Consider the following 18,131-nt stretch of genomic DNA (forward strand, 5'->3'; position numbering starts at 1 on the left):
AGAAATGGAAAACTGGCATAATATTTCCTTCCCTACCTATTCCTAACAAGGTACAACACTAAAACCATTACAAATTTAGAGGGAAGAGGCGAGTCAATCATCGATTTTAGAAAGGAAGAGATGAGGCGAGCACGTGCTGAGTGAGGCAAGAATCTCTAATGTTTGTAAAGAGACAGGTAAAAAGTTGATTTGTGTTAATTACTTGCTAAATGGGAAGAGTTGAACACCTGGTTGAAAAGAAAAAAAAAGCATCTGAACAGGTGTTAAGCGAGGAAAGAACTTTCAATGTTTTGTAAAGAGCAGACAGGTGAAAAGACGTTAATGAGTTGCTAAAGGTGAATAGACCAAGAGGCGTTTGTACGAAGAGAAGAGGCTGGACAGGTGTGAATTGAGGGAAAGATAGATATTTAGCGTTTGTAAAGAGCAGACAGGTGAGATATGTTAATTTACGTAACTAAGGTAAATAAAGTAACATCTTTTTGTAGGGAGAGGAGCAAGTGAACAGGTGTGAAATTGGTCAAGATTTTTGATACTCGTGAAGGGGTTAGACAGGTGAAAGAAAGTGATTAACGTCAACTAATAGCTAAAGATGAATGTAGCAATGCGTTTTTTGTAGAGAGAAGAGCAAGGAAACAGGTGTGAAGTGAGGTAAAGGTACTTAATACTTGAGAAAGGATAAGATGACCTGGAAAACAGCTATGAGATATTTGAAAGACTTGTGTAGGACTTAAACAGGTGTAAACAGGTAGATTTACGTCAATTAAGGGGAAAAATGGACATATAAGCAATTTTTTACGAGAAATAAACAGGTGTAAAATCAGTTATATTTAAAAAAAAAGACTTGTGTATACAGGTAAACGCAGCTGAGTTCATGTTAATTAAGAAGAAAAATGGACAGATATGCAAGTTTTTTTTTAAGGAGAAAGTTAAATGAACCGGTGTGAAGTGAGGTAAGAATGCAGGTAAAACAGGTAAATATCCCTTAATTAGTGGGAAGGGTGAATAGATAACCACTGCGTTTTTTTTACATATTTTTCTTCTTTTAGCAAGGATGGAGTGAGGGCGTCAGGTATGAAGTGAGGTGAGGAGACAGGTGAGACATGTAAATATTCCATAATTAGTGTTAGAGGTGAATATATAAGCATAGTTTTTTCTTTTCTTTTTTTATTGCAAAGAGGAAGTGAAGCGGACAGGTGTGAAGTCAGGTAGCGGCGCACATTATGAGGGCAGCAGCGCCACACCTGCCCTGTGCAGGTGTGGCGCTAATTGACTCCACCAGCAGCACGGAATTGAAACAGAGCAAGTTTGGTTTTTTCGTAGCTCTTTTTATTTTATTTTATTTTTTTTTTTTTTTGTACTTTATTGTATTTAAATTTGCACACGCGATTGGCGATGTAAAAAATGTCATTACTTTTTATTTACTTCCTAAACTGACGTGTTATCTAAAAATTAAAAGCGGCTTCTATTTTTTTCATTGGAATCTAGTTATTTTCACTTGCACTCCATTGCAAAGAAACTCATATAAACATTTTTGCCAATACCGTTACCTGCAGTGTTGTCAAGAGGAACAGACACCAGTGTACCTTTTGCGTGAGCTTGTTATTGTAGTCACCAGAGGACAGACACCACCACCACCACCACCACCACCAATAAGCTCTATGAGGGCTAATATCCTTATCGTGTGTTAGAATATGGATGATTTTTTAAGAAGATTGGCGTGTTTAGTATATGGCAGTGTGTTGTAGTAGTAGTAGTAGTAGTAGTAGTAGTAGTAGTAGTCACGCTAAAATATAGATAAAAGTAGGAGCATAGATTTTAATAAGCAATGATTCTTTAAAAATAAAAGAGAGAGGGAGAGCAAAAAATTAATTGAATACTTAGCGAGATGAAATAAGAGGATGAAAAATGACTAATAATTTAAAAGCGAACGTCTTAAGTGGGATTTGACTGAGGGGGGAGAGAGAGAGAGAGAGAGAGAGAGAGAGAGAGAGAGAGAGAGAGAGAGAGAGAGAGAGAATGACAACATTAACCACTTTCCTCTCATCAGTTATCTCTTTTAGTCAGTTTCTTTTTTCTCTCATTTTCTCAATTTATATGTTTTCTCTCTATTTTCTCTCTCTCAGTAACTAGAGAAAAAATATATTAAAATTGCAAATAAATTAACCATAAGCAAACAACCCATAACCCATTTTCTTTAATTTCCCTTCCATTTTCTTTAAAAAAACACAAAACATCAAATTATCCACACAAAAACAACCCGTGGCACATTTTCTTTCATGTCCCTACCCTCTATGTTCTTTCAATAGCGAGAGAAAACGGAGGTCAGTCAGGAAAGAAGGAGGGGAAGGGGTAACTTAAAAGAAAACGAGCCACGGGAACCAACTCCTTAGCGGGACGAGGAGAAAGATCACGGGGCAATATTTTAACCATTGTTGACAGACCATAAGTTTACTGGTGGTCCCTAAATATTCCTCCCTCGATATCTCCCTCCCTCCTTACCTCCATTCCTCCTCCTCCTCCACCGCCTTTTCTCCACTCCTTCGCCGACGCTGCCTCCGCTTTCTCCCATCCTTCTTCTTTCTTTTCTTCTTTTTCTTTTTTTTTTTTTTTTGTAAACAGTGAGATCCTGACAAGCTCTCCTCCTCCTCTTTTCTCTTCTTCTTCCTCCTCCTCATCCTCCGTTCTCGACCGCCGATATTATCTAGTTAAAGAGAATATACCTCCCTCTGTTCCTCCTCCTCCTCCTCCTCCTCCTCCTCCTCCTCCTCCTCCTCCTTTCTCTTATCCATCTTCGTCTTCTCCTCTTTCGATCTCGAGGCGGTCACTTGTATATGTATGTATGTATGTATGTACACACACACACACACACACACACACACACACACACACACACACACACACACACACACACACACACACACACACACACACACACACACACACCTGGCGGAATGGAGCCACTTAACCCTTCTAGGCCCTTCTGAATACCTGTCTTGCGCTGCGTTGCTTGGAATCCCACACGAAGCCTTCTGGTATCACTCCATTACTTGTGGCTTCAGGGCGTCAGAACTTCGGGGGGCGGGGGGTGGGCGGGGGATAGGCCCCTACGTTGGGGATGGGGTGTTAAGGGCTTAGTTCACGGGGTGGGGGTGGTTTGGAGGATGGAGGGAAGGGGTACGATGGGAGGAAAGAGTACGATGGGTGTTTTAGTGAGTTTTAGGAAATAAGAGTTTGGTTTTGTGTGTGTGTGTGTGTGTGTGTGTGTGTGTGTGTGTGTGTGTGTGTGTGTGTGTGTGTGTGTGTGTGTGTGTGTGTGTGTGTGTATACTATATGTTTCGTGTTGCAGGTGTGGGCGGGCCGCGAGGTGAGGCCGCCCCCGCCATGACCCGGCTGTGGGTGGCGCCCCTGTTGTGGGTGGTGGTGGGGGTCGCGGGCGGGGGCGGGCTAGTGGTCGCGGGGGAGCTGGTGACGGGCACGGCCTGCCCCACGTGGGAGGAGAACCCGTGGTGCCCTTGCTACCACTTCGATGACGGTGTGTTCCTGGAGTGCCCCATGGTGTCCCTGGCCACGGTGGGCAAGGTGCTGGGCCTTGTGCACCGCCCCGTCAAGTCCCTCAGCATCTACGACCTGGACACCAACATCACCTCGCTCCCCGCGGGCGTGTTCAGCCGCAGCGCGGGTGTCACCAGCCTGCAGATCTCCCAGTCCAGCCTGCAGGACATCGCGGAGGGCAGCTTCCGCGGTCTGGAGGAGTCACTGCAGAGTCTCACCATTATGCACAGCCGCCTCAAGAACGTGCCGCACGCCGCGCTGCAGCGCCACAAGCGCCTGCGCGCGCTGGACCTGGAGGCCAACAACATCACGGAGCTGCAGAGCTACAGCTTCTTCAACATGCAGCTCGTGACGCTCAACCTGAAGGGCAACGGCATCCGCCTCATCTCTGAGTACGCCTTCAACGGCTTGGAAGATAGCCTGGAGGAGCTGAACTTGATGAACAACAAGCTGAAGCAGCTGCCCATCCCCGCGCTGCGCCGCCTCGCCAAACTGCAGACGCTGAAGGCCACCTACAACACCATCTCAGACGTGGCCAGCGACGGCTTCTCGCGGCTGCCGGCTCTGCGCGCGCTGGACCTGAGCAGTAACCGCTTCACGGAGCTGAGCAGCGACACGCTGGCCACCATGCCGGCGCTGGTGTCGCTGCTGCTGTACATGAACCACATCTCGCGCATCGCGCCGGACACCTTCGTCAACAACGGGGACCTGCAGTCCCTGTACCTGAGCCACAACCAGCTGCTGCAGCTGTCACCGCAGACCTTCTCCTACACACCGGCCATCAGGTTCATCGACCTGGCGGACAACCACCTGCACTCCATCGGAGACGGCCTCTTCGCCAACCTGCCGGAGCTGCAGGAGCTGTTCCTGTACAACAACAACCTGCTCAGGCTGCACAACAACACCTTCGCCAACTCCACCAAGCTGTCCGTGCTGTACCTGCAGAACAACGAGCTGCACACCATCGAGGCGGGCGCCTTCGCCACCACAGAGTTGCTCTTCAACCTGCAGCTCAGCTCAAACAACCTGCAGCGCATCCCGCCGGGCCTGTTCTCTGCCACGCGCAGCCTCAGCTCGCTCAGCCTGGACGACAACAAGCTGCGCGAGCTGCCCGAGGGGCTGTTCCGCCACCTTGGGGAGCTGCGGGAGCTGCGGCTGCAGGGCAACAGGCTGGGGAGCGTGTCCCGGGGCGTGTTCTCGCCGCTGCCCAACCTGCTGGAGCTGCACCTGCAGGACAACAGCATCCGGCACATCGCCAAGGAGGCCTTCTCTTCCCTCGAGAACCTGCAGCACCTCAACCTCGAGAACAACCAGGTGGCGGAGCTGCCCGACGCTCTCAGCCGCTATCCCGCCAACCTCATCACACTCAAGCTGTCCAGGAACCAGATCCGCACCATCCACGCCGACGCCTTCCGCGGCCAGAACAAGCTGGAGATCTTCTGGATCAACGACAACAACCTCACCACCATCTACAACGTGCTGTTCAGCGACCTGTCGTCCCTGCAGGAGCTGTACCTGGAGAACAACAGGATCGACACCATCCAGGACCGCAGCTTCAAGAACATGAAGAAGCTGAAGCGCCTCGACCTGTCCGGCAACCAGCTGCAGCACGTCAGCTCGCCGCTGTTCGAGGGGCTGCGCGCCCTGGAGCGCCTGCACCTGGCGCACAACCGCATCATGGACGTGGAGCCGCAGACCTTCCAGCGGCTGAAGCGGCTCGTGGAGCTAGACTTGTCTTACAATGAGATCTTCGTGGTGCGGCGCTACATGTTCGAGGGCACCATCCCCCTGGCGCGCCTGCTGCTGCGCGGCTCCATGATCACAGACATTGACCCTGACGCCTTCACGGACCTGCTTTACCTGGAGGAGCTGGACCTCAGCACCAACAGACTCAAGCACCTCAACCGCTTCTTCCTCAACGTGCGCAGCATCAAGCGGCTGAGCGTGGCCGACAATCAGCTGGACAACATCGAGGAGGACGCGCTGTACGGTCTGCCCAGCCTGGAGACCCTCGACCTGAGTGGCTGCGGCTTGCACCAGCTGCCGCCACACCTGCTGGCCGAGGCCTCCGAGCTGCGCGTGCTGCACCTGGCCAGGAACCGCTTCAGGGGCCTCACGGCGGCGCTCTTCCAGAAGATGAAGGGCCTGCGGGAGGTGGACCTGGCCCACAACAACTTGACCAGCCGCGTGCTGGCGTCCCTGCAGGGCCTCACCAAGCTGGAGGTGCTCAACCTCAACGGCAACCCCCTGGAGGAGCTGACGGGCTCCCTCAACGACCTGGACGGCCTACGCGAGGTGCTGCTGGCGGATACGCGTCTGTGGAGGATGGAGAACACGGTGTTCGGGCGCCTCAAGCACCTGCGGCGGCTGGACCTGTCCGGCAACCAGCTGCGCACGCTGCCGCCGGGCATCTTTGCTAACTTGAGCGTGGAGCGCCTCAGCCTGGCGGACAACGCCTTCATGCAGATCCCCAACGCCATGTTCGTGGACGGCATGCCCGCCTTGCAGACCCTCAACATGTCCGGTAACCCGCTGCGGCGCGTGACGGGCCCCCTGGTGGCAGGCGGGCCGCCCCTCGCCATGCTGGAGGAGCTGGAGGCCGTCAGGACCAACCTGACACTGCTCACCAGCAACGATTTGCTGCTGACGCCCAACCTGCGCAGACTGCACCTCGCCCACGCCGCCATCGCCAAAATCTCGCCGGGCTGCTTCAGGAACCTCACCTACCTCACGCACCTCAACCTGGCCTTCAACCACCTGGAGCTGCTGCCGCGCGAGAGACTGCGCGGCCTCAAGTCCCTCGCGCACCTCAACCTCACCGGCAACATCCTCAAGAAGCTGGACCAGCTGCCCTCCGGCTCCCAGGCGCTCAAGGTGAGGCTGGCGGCGGCGGGAGAAAAGGGGGGGCGGACGTGGGGCGTGGGTGGGGAGGGGCGGGGTGGGGTGTGGCGAGGCTTCCTTTAATTGGCGGGGATGTGAGTTGGTTTTTAATCCCGCAGACACAGACAACTCTCGCACCCCCACTTGTTTGTGTGTTTGGCCGCCACCGCCTCGCCACACTCCCCTTCCCTCCCCTCCCCTCCCTCAGCCCGCCCCCTCACCCCAGCCACCCACCACCATCCCCTAGCACACTCACCACTGCTCCCTGCCCTTACCGCAGCCTTCCCCTCACACCCACCCACCGCCCTCCCCTCGCACACACCACCACTCCCTGCCCCTTCCACTACCCTCCCCTCACACACTCCCCAGCCTTCCCCAACGGCCTCCCTCACACACACCAAGCCAGGCAATCACCAAAAAGCCCACCACCACCACCACCACCAACACCAGCGCCTCACGTCCCAGCGCACTCACCACTTTACCCTTCTGCGCCTCCCTCAGGTACTAGACGCCTCGGCCAACATGCTGACGGGGCTGGAGGAGGCCACCTTCAAACACAGCACGGGGATCGAGAGACTGCTGCTGGCCTCTAACTGGCTGGCGACCATCCACCCTCGTGCCCTCGCTCCCTTGACAACCCTTCAACACCTCGACCTGTCTGATAATTACCTGGAGCGGCTCGGAACGGCGGTGTTGCGGCCCGTGGAGAGAAGCGTGGTGTCCCTGCGTCTCGGCGATAACCCGTGGAATTGTGGGTGTGAGGTGCAGGAGGTTTGGGCGTGGCTGCAGGATCACCTCTCCCGTGTGCCGGACCCTTCGGCCCTCACCTGTGCGCAGCCTAAGGTGAGCTTGTGTAGACGTATGGGGAACAGGTGTGTGTGTGTGTGTGTGTGTGTGTGTGTGTGTGTGTGTGTGTGTGTGTGTGTGTGTGTGTGTGTGTGTGTGTGTGTGTGTTTTGCTTTTCTTTGTAGATCTGTTCTAGAATTTCACTTTTTGTTGGTATATTCTCTTTTCGTCTCATTCCCATCTTCCTTCTCCTCTTCCCTCTTCTTCATCAGGGTTTCTCCTCTTTGTGTTTCCCTCTCTTCTTGTTTCCTCTGTAATTGCTCTCGTCGCCCTCTCCCTAAGAACTCACTCCCTCTCCCCTCTCTCTCAGTACCCGCTTCCTTCTCACCTCTCACCTCTTCCTCCACTGTCTCTCTTCCTGGCCCTAACCTCTGCTCTCCTCTCCCTATCGTAATCTCTCTCCCCTCTCCCAGCCTCTTCTCGCTGTAACCTCTCTTCCTTCTCTCCCCTGCATAACCTCCCTTAGCTCTCGTACAGTCTCTCCTCTCCCCACTATCCACTCTCTTCCTTGTCTCTTCTCCCCGTCGTCGCCGTTCTCTGTTCCTGTTTCTCTTCCCTTCAACTCCGCCCTCTGCCTTGTTCTCGTCTCTCTCTCTGTCTCCTCTCCTCTCCCTCTCTCCTCGCCTGACGCCGCCCTCTCCCTGGCAGGCGCTGAACGGGCGCGCCTTCCTGCTGCTGCCGTCGTCAGCGTTCTGTCCCCAGCCGGTGGTGCTGCGCCTCGCCATTCAGGACATCCAGAGCCAGTCGCTGCTCGTGTCCTGGCAGGCCACCAACTCCTCTGCCGTGTACGGGTTCAAGGTGTGTGTGTGTGTGTGTGTGTGTGTGTGTGTGTGTGTGTGTGTGTGTGTTGGGGGGTGCAGTGTTTACTTACATTCCTTTCAGTTGTACAAAATTAGGTTATGATTGATTTTCCTTTGTCCTTTTCTAATCATCTATTTTGCGTTTTGTATTTACTATGTATGTTTGCACTGTTGAATTTGACAATACTACTACTACTACTACTACTACTACTACTACTACTACTACTACTACTACTACTACTACTACTACTACTACTGCATATGTGTGTATACCTGTAGAGAATTTAATCTGTCCTCCGTGTGTGTGTGTGTGTGTGTGTGTGTGTGTGTGTGTGTGTGTGTGTGTGTGTGTGTGTGTGTGTGTGTGTGTGTGTGTCAGGGATGTACGTGGGTCGGTCTGTCGTTGCCAAACCAGAGAGGAGGAGCTGAGGAAACAAAAGACACACACAGTCCTCACGGAACACGGAAATACCCTTAATAATAGATGAGGCCACTCACTAACACTTCCTCCTCCTCCTCCTCCTCCTCCTCCTCCTCCTCCTCCTCCTCCTCCTCCTCCTCCTCCTCCTCCTCCTCCACTCATTACTTCTTCAACATATGATCTTTACACTTTCCTTCACAATTTTTCTTAAATACTGACCACTTCTTTCCTCCTCCTCCTCCTCCTCCTCCTCCTCCTCCTCCTCCTCCTCCTCCTCCTCCTCCTCCTCCTCCTCCTCCTCCTCTTCCTCCTCCTCCTCCTCTTGTTCCTGCTCTTCTTCGTCTTGTTTCTGCTGCTCCACCTCCTCCTCCTCCTCCTCCTCCTCCTCCTCCTCCTCCTCCTCCTCCTCCTCCTCTCCCCACAGGTTTCGTATCAGCGGACAGCAGGGGACGGCAGGGTGTTAGGCAGCCTGAACACCAAGAACCTGCCGCCTTCCCCCGCACACACCAGCTCGAGGGCCTCCTGCCGGGGTCCAGCTACCTCGTTTGTGTGCAGGGCCTCACCACCGCCTCCCGCCCCGTCAGCCGAGCGCGTCCCCACACCTACCTGGACGCTCCCACGCAGCCCACGCAGCCCCAGGTGATTGGTTGGGTCAGGTTGGGTTGGCTTGGGTTGGAGTTAGGTAAGGTTAGGCTTGGCTTGGCTTGGCTTGGGTTGGCTTGGCTTGGCTTGGTTAGGTTAGGGTAGGTTAGGTTAGGTTAGGTTTGGCTTGGTTTGGTTAGGTTTGGTTAGGTTAGGTTAGGTTTGGCTTGGTTTGGTTAGGTTAGGTTAGGTTAGGTTAGGGTAGGTTAGGTTTGGCTTGGTTTGGTTAGGTTTGGTTAGGTTAGGTTAGGATAGGTTAGGTTAGGTTTGGCTTGGTTTGGTTAGGTTTGGTTAGGTTAGGTTTGGCTTGGTTTGGTTAGGTTAGGTTAGGTTTGGTTAGGTTAGGTTAGGTTAGGGTAGGTTAGGTTTGGCTTGGTTTGGTTAGGTTAAGTTAGGTTAGGTTAGGGTAGGTTAGGTTCGGCTTGGTTTGGTTAGGTTAGGTTTGGTTAGGTTTGGTTTGGTTAGGTTTGGTTAGGCCATTAAATAAATCAGTCAGTTAATAGATAACTCTCTTTGTGCCTTCATTATCTTTCCTTTCTTCTCCCTCCTTCCCTGCCTCCCTCTCTCCCTCCATTCTTCCCCCCGTCCCTCCTTCCTTCCATCCATCCCTCCTTTCTTCCATCCCTCCCTCCTTCCCACTGATACAAGATAAACCTCCGCAAGTTTCTACTCCTCCTCCTCCTCCTCCTCCTCCTCCTCCTCCTCCTCCTCCTCCTCCTCCTCCTCCTCCTCCTCCTCCTCCTCCTCCTCCTCCTCCTCCTCCTCCTCCTCCTCCTCCCACACTCACACACACTCCCACCAGGGTATCCGTTCTCTCCCACACACATTACCGCCCTCCCACGCTAATTACCTCCCTCCCACGCCCCTCGCTGCGCTGTGAACTTAAAGGTGTGATAGACCTTTTAAAAACCCCAGGTAAACATACTCCCACGCATCCTTAATTACAGGTAGACCCACAGGTAGTCCCAGGTAATCCATCACGTGAGAGAGAGAGAGAGAGAGAGAGAGAGAGAGAGAGAGAGAGAGAGAGAGAGAGAGAGAGAGAGGTTAGGGTTCACCAGGTAACTCTTTTTAATTATAGGTGTTGTTTAGTGTGTTTCAGGTAAACCATAACTGTGCTCGTATCTCTCTCTCTCTCTCTCTCTCTCTCTCTCTCTCTCTCTCTCTCTCTCTCTCTCTCTCTCTCTCTCTCTCTCTCTCTCTCTCTCTCTCTCTCTCTCTCTCTCTCTCTCTTGTTTCTGGTCATTATCCGGGAAAGTTATTTTTTATTACCCAAGTAAGTTCTCATGATTCAGATTAGGCAAATTAGAACTCTCTCTCTCTCTCTCTCTCTCTCTCTCTCTCTCTCTCTCTCTCTCTCTCTCTCTCTCTCTCTCTCTCTCTCTCTCTCTCTCTCTCTCTCTACACGTTTTCTTTGATTTTCTCTCCTTTATTTTTCCTTTTCATTCTTTTGTTGTTACTATATTCACGCACACACACACACACACACACACACACACACACACACACACACACACACACACACACACACACACACACACACACACACACACACACACACACACACACACACACACACACACACCAAAAAAACACAAGCTCACTTAACCTAACCTAACCACACCCCTTCTCTTCCCACTCTCTCTCTTCCTCCATCGCCTTCTGCAGGACCTGGACACGAAATGCACGCGCGTCAAGACCCTGGAGCAGCCGCAGGCCCAGGTGGTGCTGAACAACCGCCTGGCCATCATCATCGGCGTGTCCCTGGGCATCTTTATCTTCATCATCACGGGCACCATCGTCTGCTGCTGCCAGGTGTGCAAGAACAGGCGGGAACAGGACAAGCCGGAGCCGCCCCCAGCCAAGGACTTTCTCTCCTACAGGCACTTCTCGCTTCCAGGCAACGATGCGAACTCCTACGAGGGATACACTGCTTGTTAAGGATTGCAGGATAAGCCAGTTTCTCTCCCTTTAAGGACTCCTGCGAAGGATGTGCGACTTGTTACGGAGTGCAGGAGTAGGATAAGGCAGTCTCTCTTCCTTCAAGGACTCCTACGAAGGATACACTGCTTGTTAAGGATTCCAGGAGTAGGATAAGCCAGTTTCTCTCCCTTCAAGGACTCCTGCGAAGGATATACAGCTTGTTACGGAGTGCAGAAGTAGGATAAGGCAGTCTCTCTCCCTTCAAGGACTCCTGCCAAGGATACACGACTTGTTAAGGATCCCAGGAGTAGGATAAGCCAGTTTCTCTCATGAAGGACTCTTCCGCTAAGGACTTCTTATCCTACAGACACTTCTCGCTTCCTCGTAAACTCCTTCGAAGGATATACGGCGTGTAAAAGATTCCAGGTTTAGGATCAGCCAGTCTCTCTCTCTTGAAGGACTCCTATGAAGGATTCACGGCAAGGGTTGGAAGGACACGAAGGGTAGACAGGCAGTAGGATTGTAGGAGCTTGAAAGGACACTGAAATACGAAAGATTCACGGCTTGTTAAGGATTGGGAGAGTAGGATAAGTCAGTCTCCCCTCTTCAAGGACTCTATGAAGGATACACTAAAGAATATGAAGGATGGGCAAGCGTAGGATTGAAGGAGTAGAAAAGACACTTACTCCTTTTTAATCCTATCGTGGTAATGATGAAGGATTGAAGGAAGGGAAGTATAGGATAGACAAAAGAGTAAGAGTAGGATAAGCCAGTCTCCCTACCAAGGACTTCTATCCTACGACACGAAGGATGTGCTCGTTAAGGATTGAAGGACTGAAGGAAGGATAGTTAGAAGGAGTAGAACTGGCGGTAACGAGGCTGTTTTGTGACCAGGGGATGAAGGAGAGAAGGAAGGAATGAATGGAGGGAAAAAATGTGAAGTGTGAAGGAGAGGGATTATGGGAAGGGTGGAGGGAAAGGAGAGGTGGAGGGTGGAGGAAAGGAAGTGGAGGGAAAGACTAGTAGGAGGAAAACCAGAGATGGAGAGAGTGTTTGGAAGGAGAATATGGAAGGGCGGAGGGGGAGGTGTGCAAGATGGTGGAGAGGAGGAAAGATGGAGGAAAAACTGGAGGGATGGAGGAAAGGTGAAGGTCATTTCTTGTTTTTTTTCCTCGTATTTTCCTCATTATCGTGTTTTTTCCTCTTCCTTAATTGTTTTTTCTCTTCCTCTTCCATTTCTAGAGAGAGAGAGAGAGAGAGAGAGAGAGAGAGAGAGAGAGAGAGAGAGAGAGAGAGAGAGAGAGAGAGAGTTATAGGTGTTGATGGAACGATTTCTCTCTCTCTCTCTCTCTCTCTCTCTCTCTCTCTCTCTCTCTCTCTCTCTCTCTCTCTCTCTCTCTCTCTCTCTCTCTCTCTCTCTCTCTCTCTCTCTCTCTCTCTCTCTCTCTCATCGACACAAGTTACGAAGTGAATGACGATGAGGAAAAGAGGAGGAGGAGGAGGAGGAGGAGGAGGAGGAGGAGGAGGAGGAGGAGGAGGAGGAGGAGGAGGAGGAGGAGAGAGCATCTATGGTACATCTCTCTCCCTTCCTTCTTCTCTCTCTCTCTCTCTCTCTCTCTCTCTCTCTCTCTCTCTCTCTCTCTCTCTCTCTCTCTCTCTCTCTCTCTCTCTCATACGCTATGGCTGCGTGAGGGAAAAAAACTTGGTGATGATGATAGTGATGGTGATGATGGTGATAACAGTGATATTGGTAGGATGGTGGTGATGGTGGTGGTGTTGAGGGTGATGGTGATAGTGATAGTGATGATGATGATGGTGAAGACTTGTTAGGACACCATTACAAAGCACACGAATCTCAATGAACTTAAGACAATGATGGAAAAAATAAATAAATAACAGGAAAACAGGAAAATGAAAAAAATAAGAAAAAATTGAGAAAACGGAAAGACACTAGGAAGAAATGAAGATTGAAAAGGAAAAAAAAATAAAGGGAAACAGTTGAACGAGACAACATTGTGTGATTGTTCTTCTGTGAGGGGGAAAAAGAAGGAAAATAGGAAGGAAAACAATTGCCACAAGAACGAAGGAAATGAAGAAAAGAGTAAACGAGGGAGAAAAAAAATGTCAAGAAATGGAAAAGGAAGAGGAAGGGAAAGAAAAATAGTGGAAAGAAAAGAAAAATAGGACTGGATAGAAAAGAGAATATAAATTACGATAAAAAGGGAAATCAAAGAGAAACATGTTAACGAAATGGAAACAAAGAGAATGAAAAAAAAAATATATAAGAAAAATAAAAAGAAATTGGAAGGAATTACACTAAAAAAGAAGTGAAACAAAAATTAAAAGAAAAAGAAAAGAAATTGAAAAAAATGAAAGAAAATACAATGAAAATGATGAGAAAATAAAGAAAAGAACAGAAGAAATTGGACTTCGAATAGAAAGAAGTAATACGAAGGAAAGAAAACGAAAATTGCAAAAGAAGAACCAAAATAAATGACAAAATAAGAAGGAAATTAATAAAAAAATGAAAATAAGAAAATAGAGAGAAAAAAAACAAAGAAATAACTTAGACAGAAATAGAAAGAAGTGATACAAAAGAAATAAACAAAGATAAAAAAAAATAACGATAAAAATAGACGAAAAAAACAAGAATTATGAGAAATAAGCAGAAAAAAGTGATAACAGACAAAATAAAGAAGAAAAACAAAACAAAACACTTAAAAAAAAATAGAATTACACAAAAAAAAATTACACGGAAGAAAAAAAGGAAAAGAAAGAAAGAAAAGAAAAGAACAAATTAGAGAACACTTGATAGCGGTCTCTGGTGGAACAAGGGAAACAAAAACACTGCAAAGGGACGCGTGAAATTGAAGAAAACGTGTTTGGACAAGTTGAGAAAAGACACGTGTTTGTTTGAGTCACTGAGGGAAAAAATGGAAAACGAGGGAAAAAGGGAAAAAAAGGAGGGAAACTGTGTCGCTTTATCTTTCTTCTTTTTCTTTTTTTTAGTCTGTAAGTGTTGGAAATATGACTGAGGGGGAAAAATGAGAAAATTGCTTATTTTTATTCATTTATTTATTTTTTTTGTCTGATTAAGTAAGAGAAAAAGAGAGACAATTCCTTTCTTTTCTACTTTAAATTTTCTTTATCAGTAGTGATTTAAAGTAACACTAAGAAAAAAAAAGTGAGAATTAATTACTTTTCCATCTTTTAATCTCTAAATGTCAATTCGTAGTGAGGAAAGTAAGAAAATGACTTACTTTTCCTGTCTTTTTTCATCTATAAGCTAATTAAAGTAAGACAGAAGAAGTGAGATAAAAAAAATATTCCCTGTTTTCTAATCTTTTTCTATCTTTAAGTACCAGAAATAAGAGTGGAAATAGTTCACTGTATATATTTTTTAAGTCTTTTCATTTATTAGTTCTTTTCTATCGAGAGTTGAACGAGGAAAGGTGAAAAGTATCATTTACTTATTTCCGCTTTTTTTTCTTATTTTCATTCACGAGTCGAAAGTTATATAGATTTTTTTTTCTCAAGATTTGTGGTTTGTATCGTTTTTCTTTCTTTCTTTTTCTTCTATCCCTCTTTTCTTCTTCATTTGCATATCCATCCGTTCTCTCATTCATTCCATTCTTCTTTCCTTCTTTCCTTCCTTTTATCCTTCCCCCTCCTTCCTTTTTTCCTTGTTTCCTTCTTCCTCTTTTTCCCTTCCCTTTATTTACCGTCTATTTCTTTCCTCGTTTTCTAATTTACCTTTTTGAGTTTTGATAGCGGGAAAGAAACCGATTTTTTTCTTTTCTCTTCTCTTCTTTTCTTTTCTTTTCTTTATATGTTGTTTGTAATTGCCATAGACGCTTCTTGAAGGAAATGAGGAAGACGAGAAGGAAGAAGAAAGGAGAAAGGGAAGAAAAAACAAAATCTAACAAACGAACGAACGAACACTGGAGGGTGAAATACAATGTGACTGCAAAATAAATACGAAATGTTGACGAGTTTTCGCAAAAAAAAAAAAAATAATAATAATAACAATAATAATGTTCCTTATGTGTATTTCTGTGTGTGTGTGTGTGTGTGTGTGTGTGTGTGTGTGTGTGTGTGTGTGTGTATAACTCGTAAAACACCACAGCCAAACAGACAAACAAACACACAAACATCGTAACGTGCTTTCCTTTTTTCCTTTTTCCCATTTCTCTCCGTCTCTCCCTCTCTCTTTTCACTTTTTTTCTGTTCCTCTTTCTTTTCGCCTCCCTTTGTCTTGTTTTCCCGATTTTTTTCTCTTCCTCTTCCGTTTCACTTTATATTCTCCCTTCCCCGTTCTCTCCCTTTTCTATTCTTTTTTTCATCTTTCCCTATTTCCCTCTCTCTCCTTGGTCTTCTTTCTCTTCTCCTCCCTTTCCCCTTAACATTTTCCGTTTTCCCATCCCTTTTTCTCTCCAATTCCCTTTCCTCCTTTTTCTCTCTCCATCTTCCTTTCCCATCATTTCCTCACTTGTCTTCCTTATCTCTTCCCTCCCGTTCCTCCTACCCCCCTTCTCTCCCTCTCCCTTTCCCTTCTCTCCTCTCTCTTACATCTAGACTACAAAATAAACGATAAACAGTCAAAACGAATCTTTCTGGAAATAGGAGAAAATCAGGGTGTGTGTGTGTGTGTGTGTGTGTGTGTGTGTGTGTGTGTGTGTGTGTGTGTGTGTGTGTGTGTGTGTGTGATGAAACATTATGACAGAGGGTGAAAAGTGATGAAATGGTGTTTTATTTTCAGTGCAGTATTACCACATCTATCGTTCATTGTCTTATGTTATCGTTCAACACAACAACAACAACAACCAGAAAAACAAGACGAACAAGAACAAACAAACAAACAAACAAACAAACAGGAATCACACGTGTTCTTTGGTTTATTATCTCTTATCTTGTTCTCTCGTGTGTGTGTGTGTGTGTGTGTGTGTGTGTGTGTGTGTGTGTGTGTGTGTGTGTGTGTCTTTAAGGTTATATATGTGTACTGATGTGTATGTATGTATGTATGTATGTATGTGTTCAAGGTGGAGAAGGGCGGTGGAATGAAAAACCATCCCTCCACCTTCTTCCCTCCCTCCTTCCTTCCGTCCCTCCTTCCTTCCTCCCTCCAATGTTGTATGTAGTCCTAAGCTTTCCTCCTTCCCTCCTTCCCTCCTTCCTTTTTTCCTTCTAAGCTTTCCTCCTTCCTTTTTCCCCTCCCTCCTTCATCTTTTAAAATCTTTTCCACTTTCTTCCACTCAAAGTTCCCAGTCTCTCTCTCTCTCTCTCTCTCTCTCTCTCTCTCTCTCTCTCTCTCTCTCTCTCTCTCTCTCTCTCTCTCTCTCTCTCTCTCTCTCTCTCTCTTCCCCTTACTGCTGTATATGAGCTTAGATCCTCCCCTCACCCACTCCCCTCATCCTCTCCGCCTCCCCTTTCCTCTCCCTTTCATCTCCCCCTCTCCTCTCCCCCTCTCCCTTTACTCTCCCCCTCGTGGCCTTCTCTGTACATAATAAATAAAATGACCCAAAAGAGAATTGTATTTTCAAAACCTTGGGGAAAAAATAAGGAAAAAAAGGAGGGGAAAAAGACGGGAAAAAAATCACTTCATCTCATTTTCTCTCTCAACTTTCTCTCTATCTTTATCTCTCTCGTTTTCCTTCTTTAGTTGTGTATTAAATATTTAAGGAAAGTCGCGTGTGTGTGTGTGTGTGTGTGTGTGTGTGTGTGTGTGTGTGTGTGTGTGTGTGTGTGTGTGTGTGTGTGTGTGTGTGTCCTTTCTCCCTGCTACGGTACACAAAGGTGGTATTGTAATATTAACACACACACTGGAGGTCTTTCCTGCGCCTTTCTTGAGATTGTTAAAGTTTCCCATGTTTGTTTCCCGCGAGCGCTCCGTTTTCTCTTGTTTTCTGTTGTTGTTTTGATGTGGTGGTGGTGGTGGTGGTGGTGGTGGTGGTGGATACGATAGAGCTAATGCCTGCTGGTGTTGAGAGAGAGAGAGAGAGAGAGAGAGAGAGAGAGAGAGAGAGAGAGAGAGAGAGAGAGAGAGAGAAATCTGATCCTTACACTTCAGTTTGCTTTGTTTTTCTTTCGTATTTTTATATTTTTTACTTTTTTCCTCTTTTTTTATTTCGTGTAAGTTTAGAATTCTCTCTCTCTCTCTCTCTCTCTCTCTCTCTCTCTCTCTCTCTCTCTCTCTCTCTCTCTCTGTCTCTGTCTTTTCACCCTTTGATCCCCCGTCACTGTGTTGTCTTGTATTGCCTTGTGTTGCAATAATTTTTTTCCCTCCCCTTGCGTTGCTGCCTCGCTTTCTCAATGTACGTGGGTGTGCGTGTGTGTTTATCATGTGTATTGCTGTGTTTGTTGTTTTTTTTATTATTTTTTTTATTTTTTTTCTGGGCTGGTGAAGGAAAATTTTTAAAACTTACGGCATTTTTTATTTTATTTTATTATTATTATTATTTTTTTTGGTATGTTGTGTGGTGCTGTGGTGGTGGTGGTGGTGTGAGACTTTTTTCTTTTTCTTTTCTTTTCTTTTTTTGGTGGTGATGTAAAATTTTTAACTCTTGGAATGCTTTTAATTATGCTTTTTTTTGTGTGTGTGTTGGTCTTTTGGTGTGATGCTGTGTGATGCTGTGTGATGCTGTGTTGAGATTGTCTTTCTGTGTTGGCCAATTGAAATTTTAACTTCTTTATTTTATCACGTTTATTTGTGTGCGCTTTTTTTTTTTTTCCTTTTTCTTTTTCTTTTTTCTTTTTTAATGCTCTGACGGTGTGTGATCATCTCTCTAACAGCAATCAAATCATTATCTCTTCTTTCTCTTCCTCTTTATCACAACTCTTCAATTATTCTCTTCTTCTCTTACTGCAGTCCAAAATTTATCTCTTCCCTCTCTTTTTCACATCATTCCCATTTTTATCTCTTTTCTTCTTTCTTCTCCACTCTTCTTTCACAGTGTTTTGGGCTCTCTCTCTCTCTCTCTCTCTCTCTCTCTCTCTCTCTCTCTCTCTCTCTCTCTCTCTCTCTCTCTCTCTCTCTCTCTCTCTCTCTCTCTCTCTCTCTCTCTCTCTCT

General features: G+C 47.2%; 1 protein-coding gene across 1 annotated transcript in view; it reads left to right on the forward strand.

The window, feature by feature from the left end:
- The window catches only part of LOC135091246 (chaoptin-like), a 19,240-nt gene extending 7,425 nt beyond the window's left edge, over positions 1–11,815 (forward strand). The window contains 6 exon segments of the mRNA XM_063988702.1: positions 3,347–6,426; positions 6,934–7,275; positions 7,927–8,076; positions 8,924–8,990; positions 8,993–9,138; positions 10,810–11,815. Of these exon segments, the coding sequence (XP_063844772.1) occupies positions 3,382–6,426; positions 6,934–7,275; positions 7,927–8,076; positions 8,924–8,990; positions 8,993–9,138; positions 10,810–11,082 (4,023 nt within the window). The 5' untranslated portion in view covers positions 3,347–3,381 and the 3' untranslated portion in view covers positions 11,083–11,815.
- Positions 11,816–18,131: the final 6,316 nt, after the last annotated feature.

This window comes from Scylla paramamosain, chromosome 37, assembly GCF_035594125.1.
Source record: "Scylla paramamosain isolate STU-SP2022 chromosome 37, ASM3559412v1, whole genome shotgun sequence".
Taxonomy (NCBI): domain Eukaryota; kingdom Metazoa; phylum Arthropoda; class Malacostraca; order Decapoda; family Portunidae; genus Scylla; species Scylla paramamosain.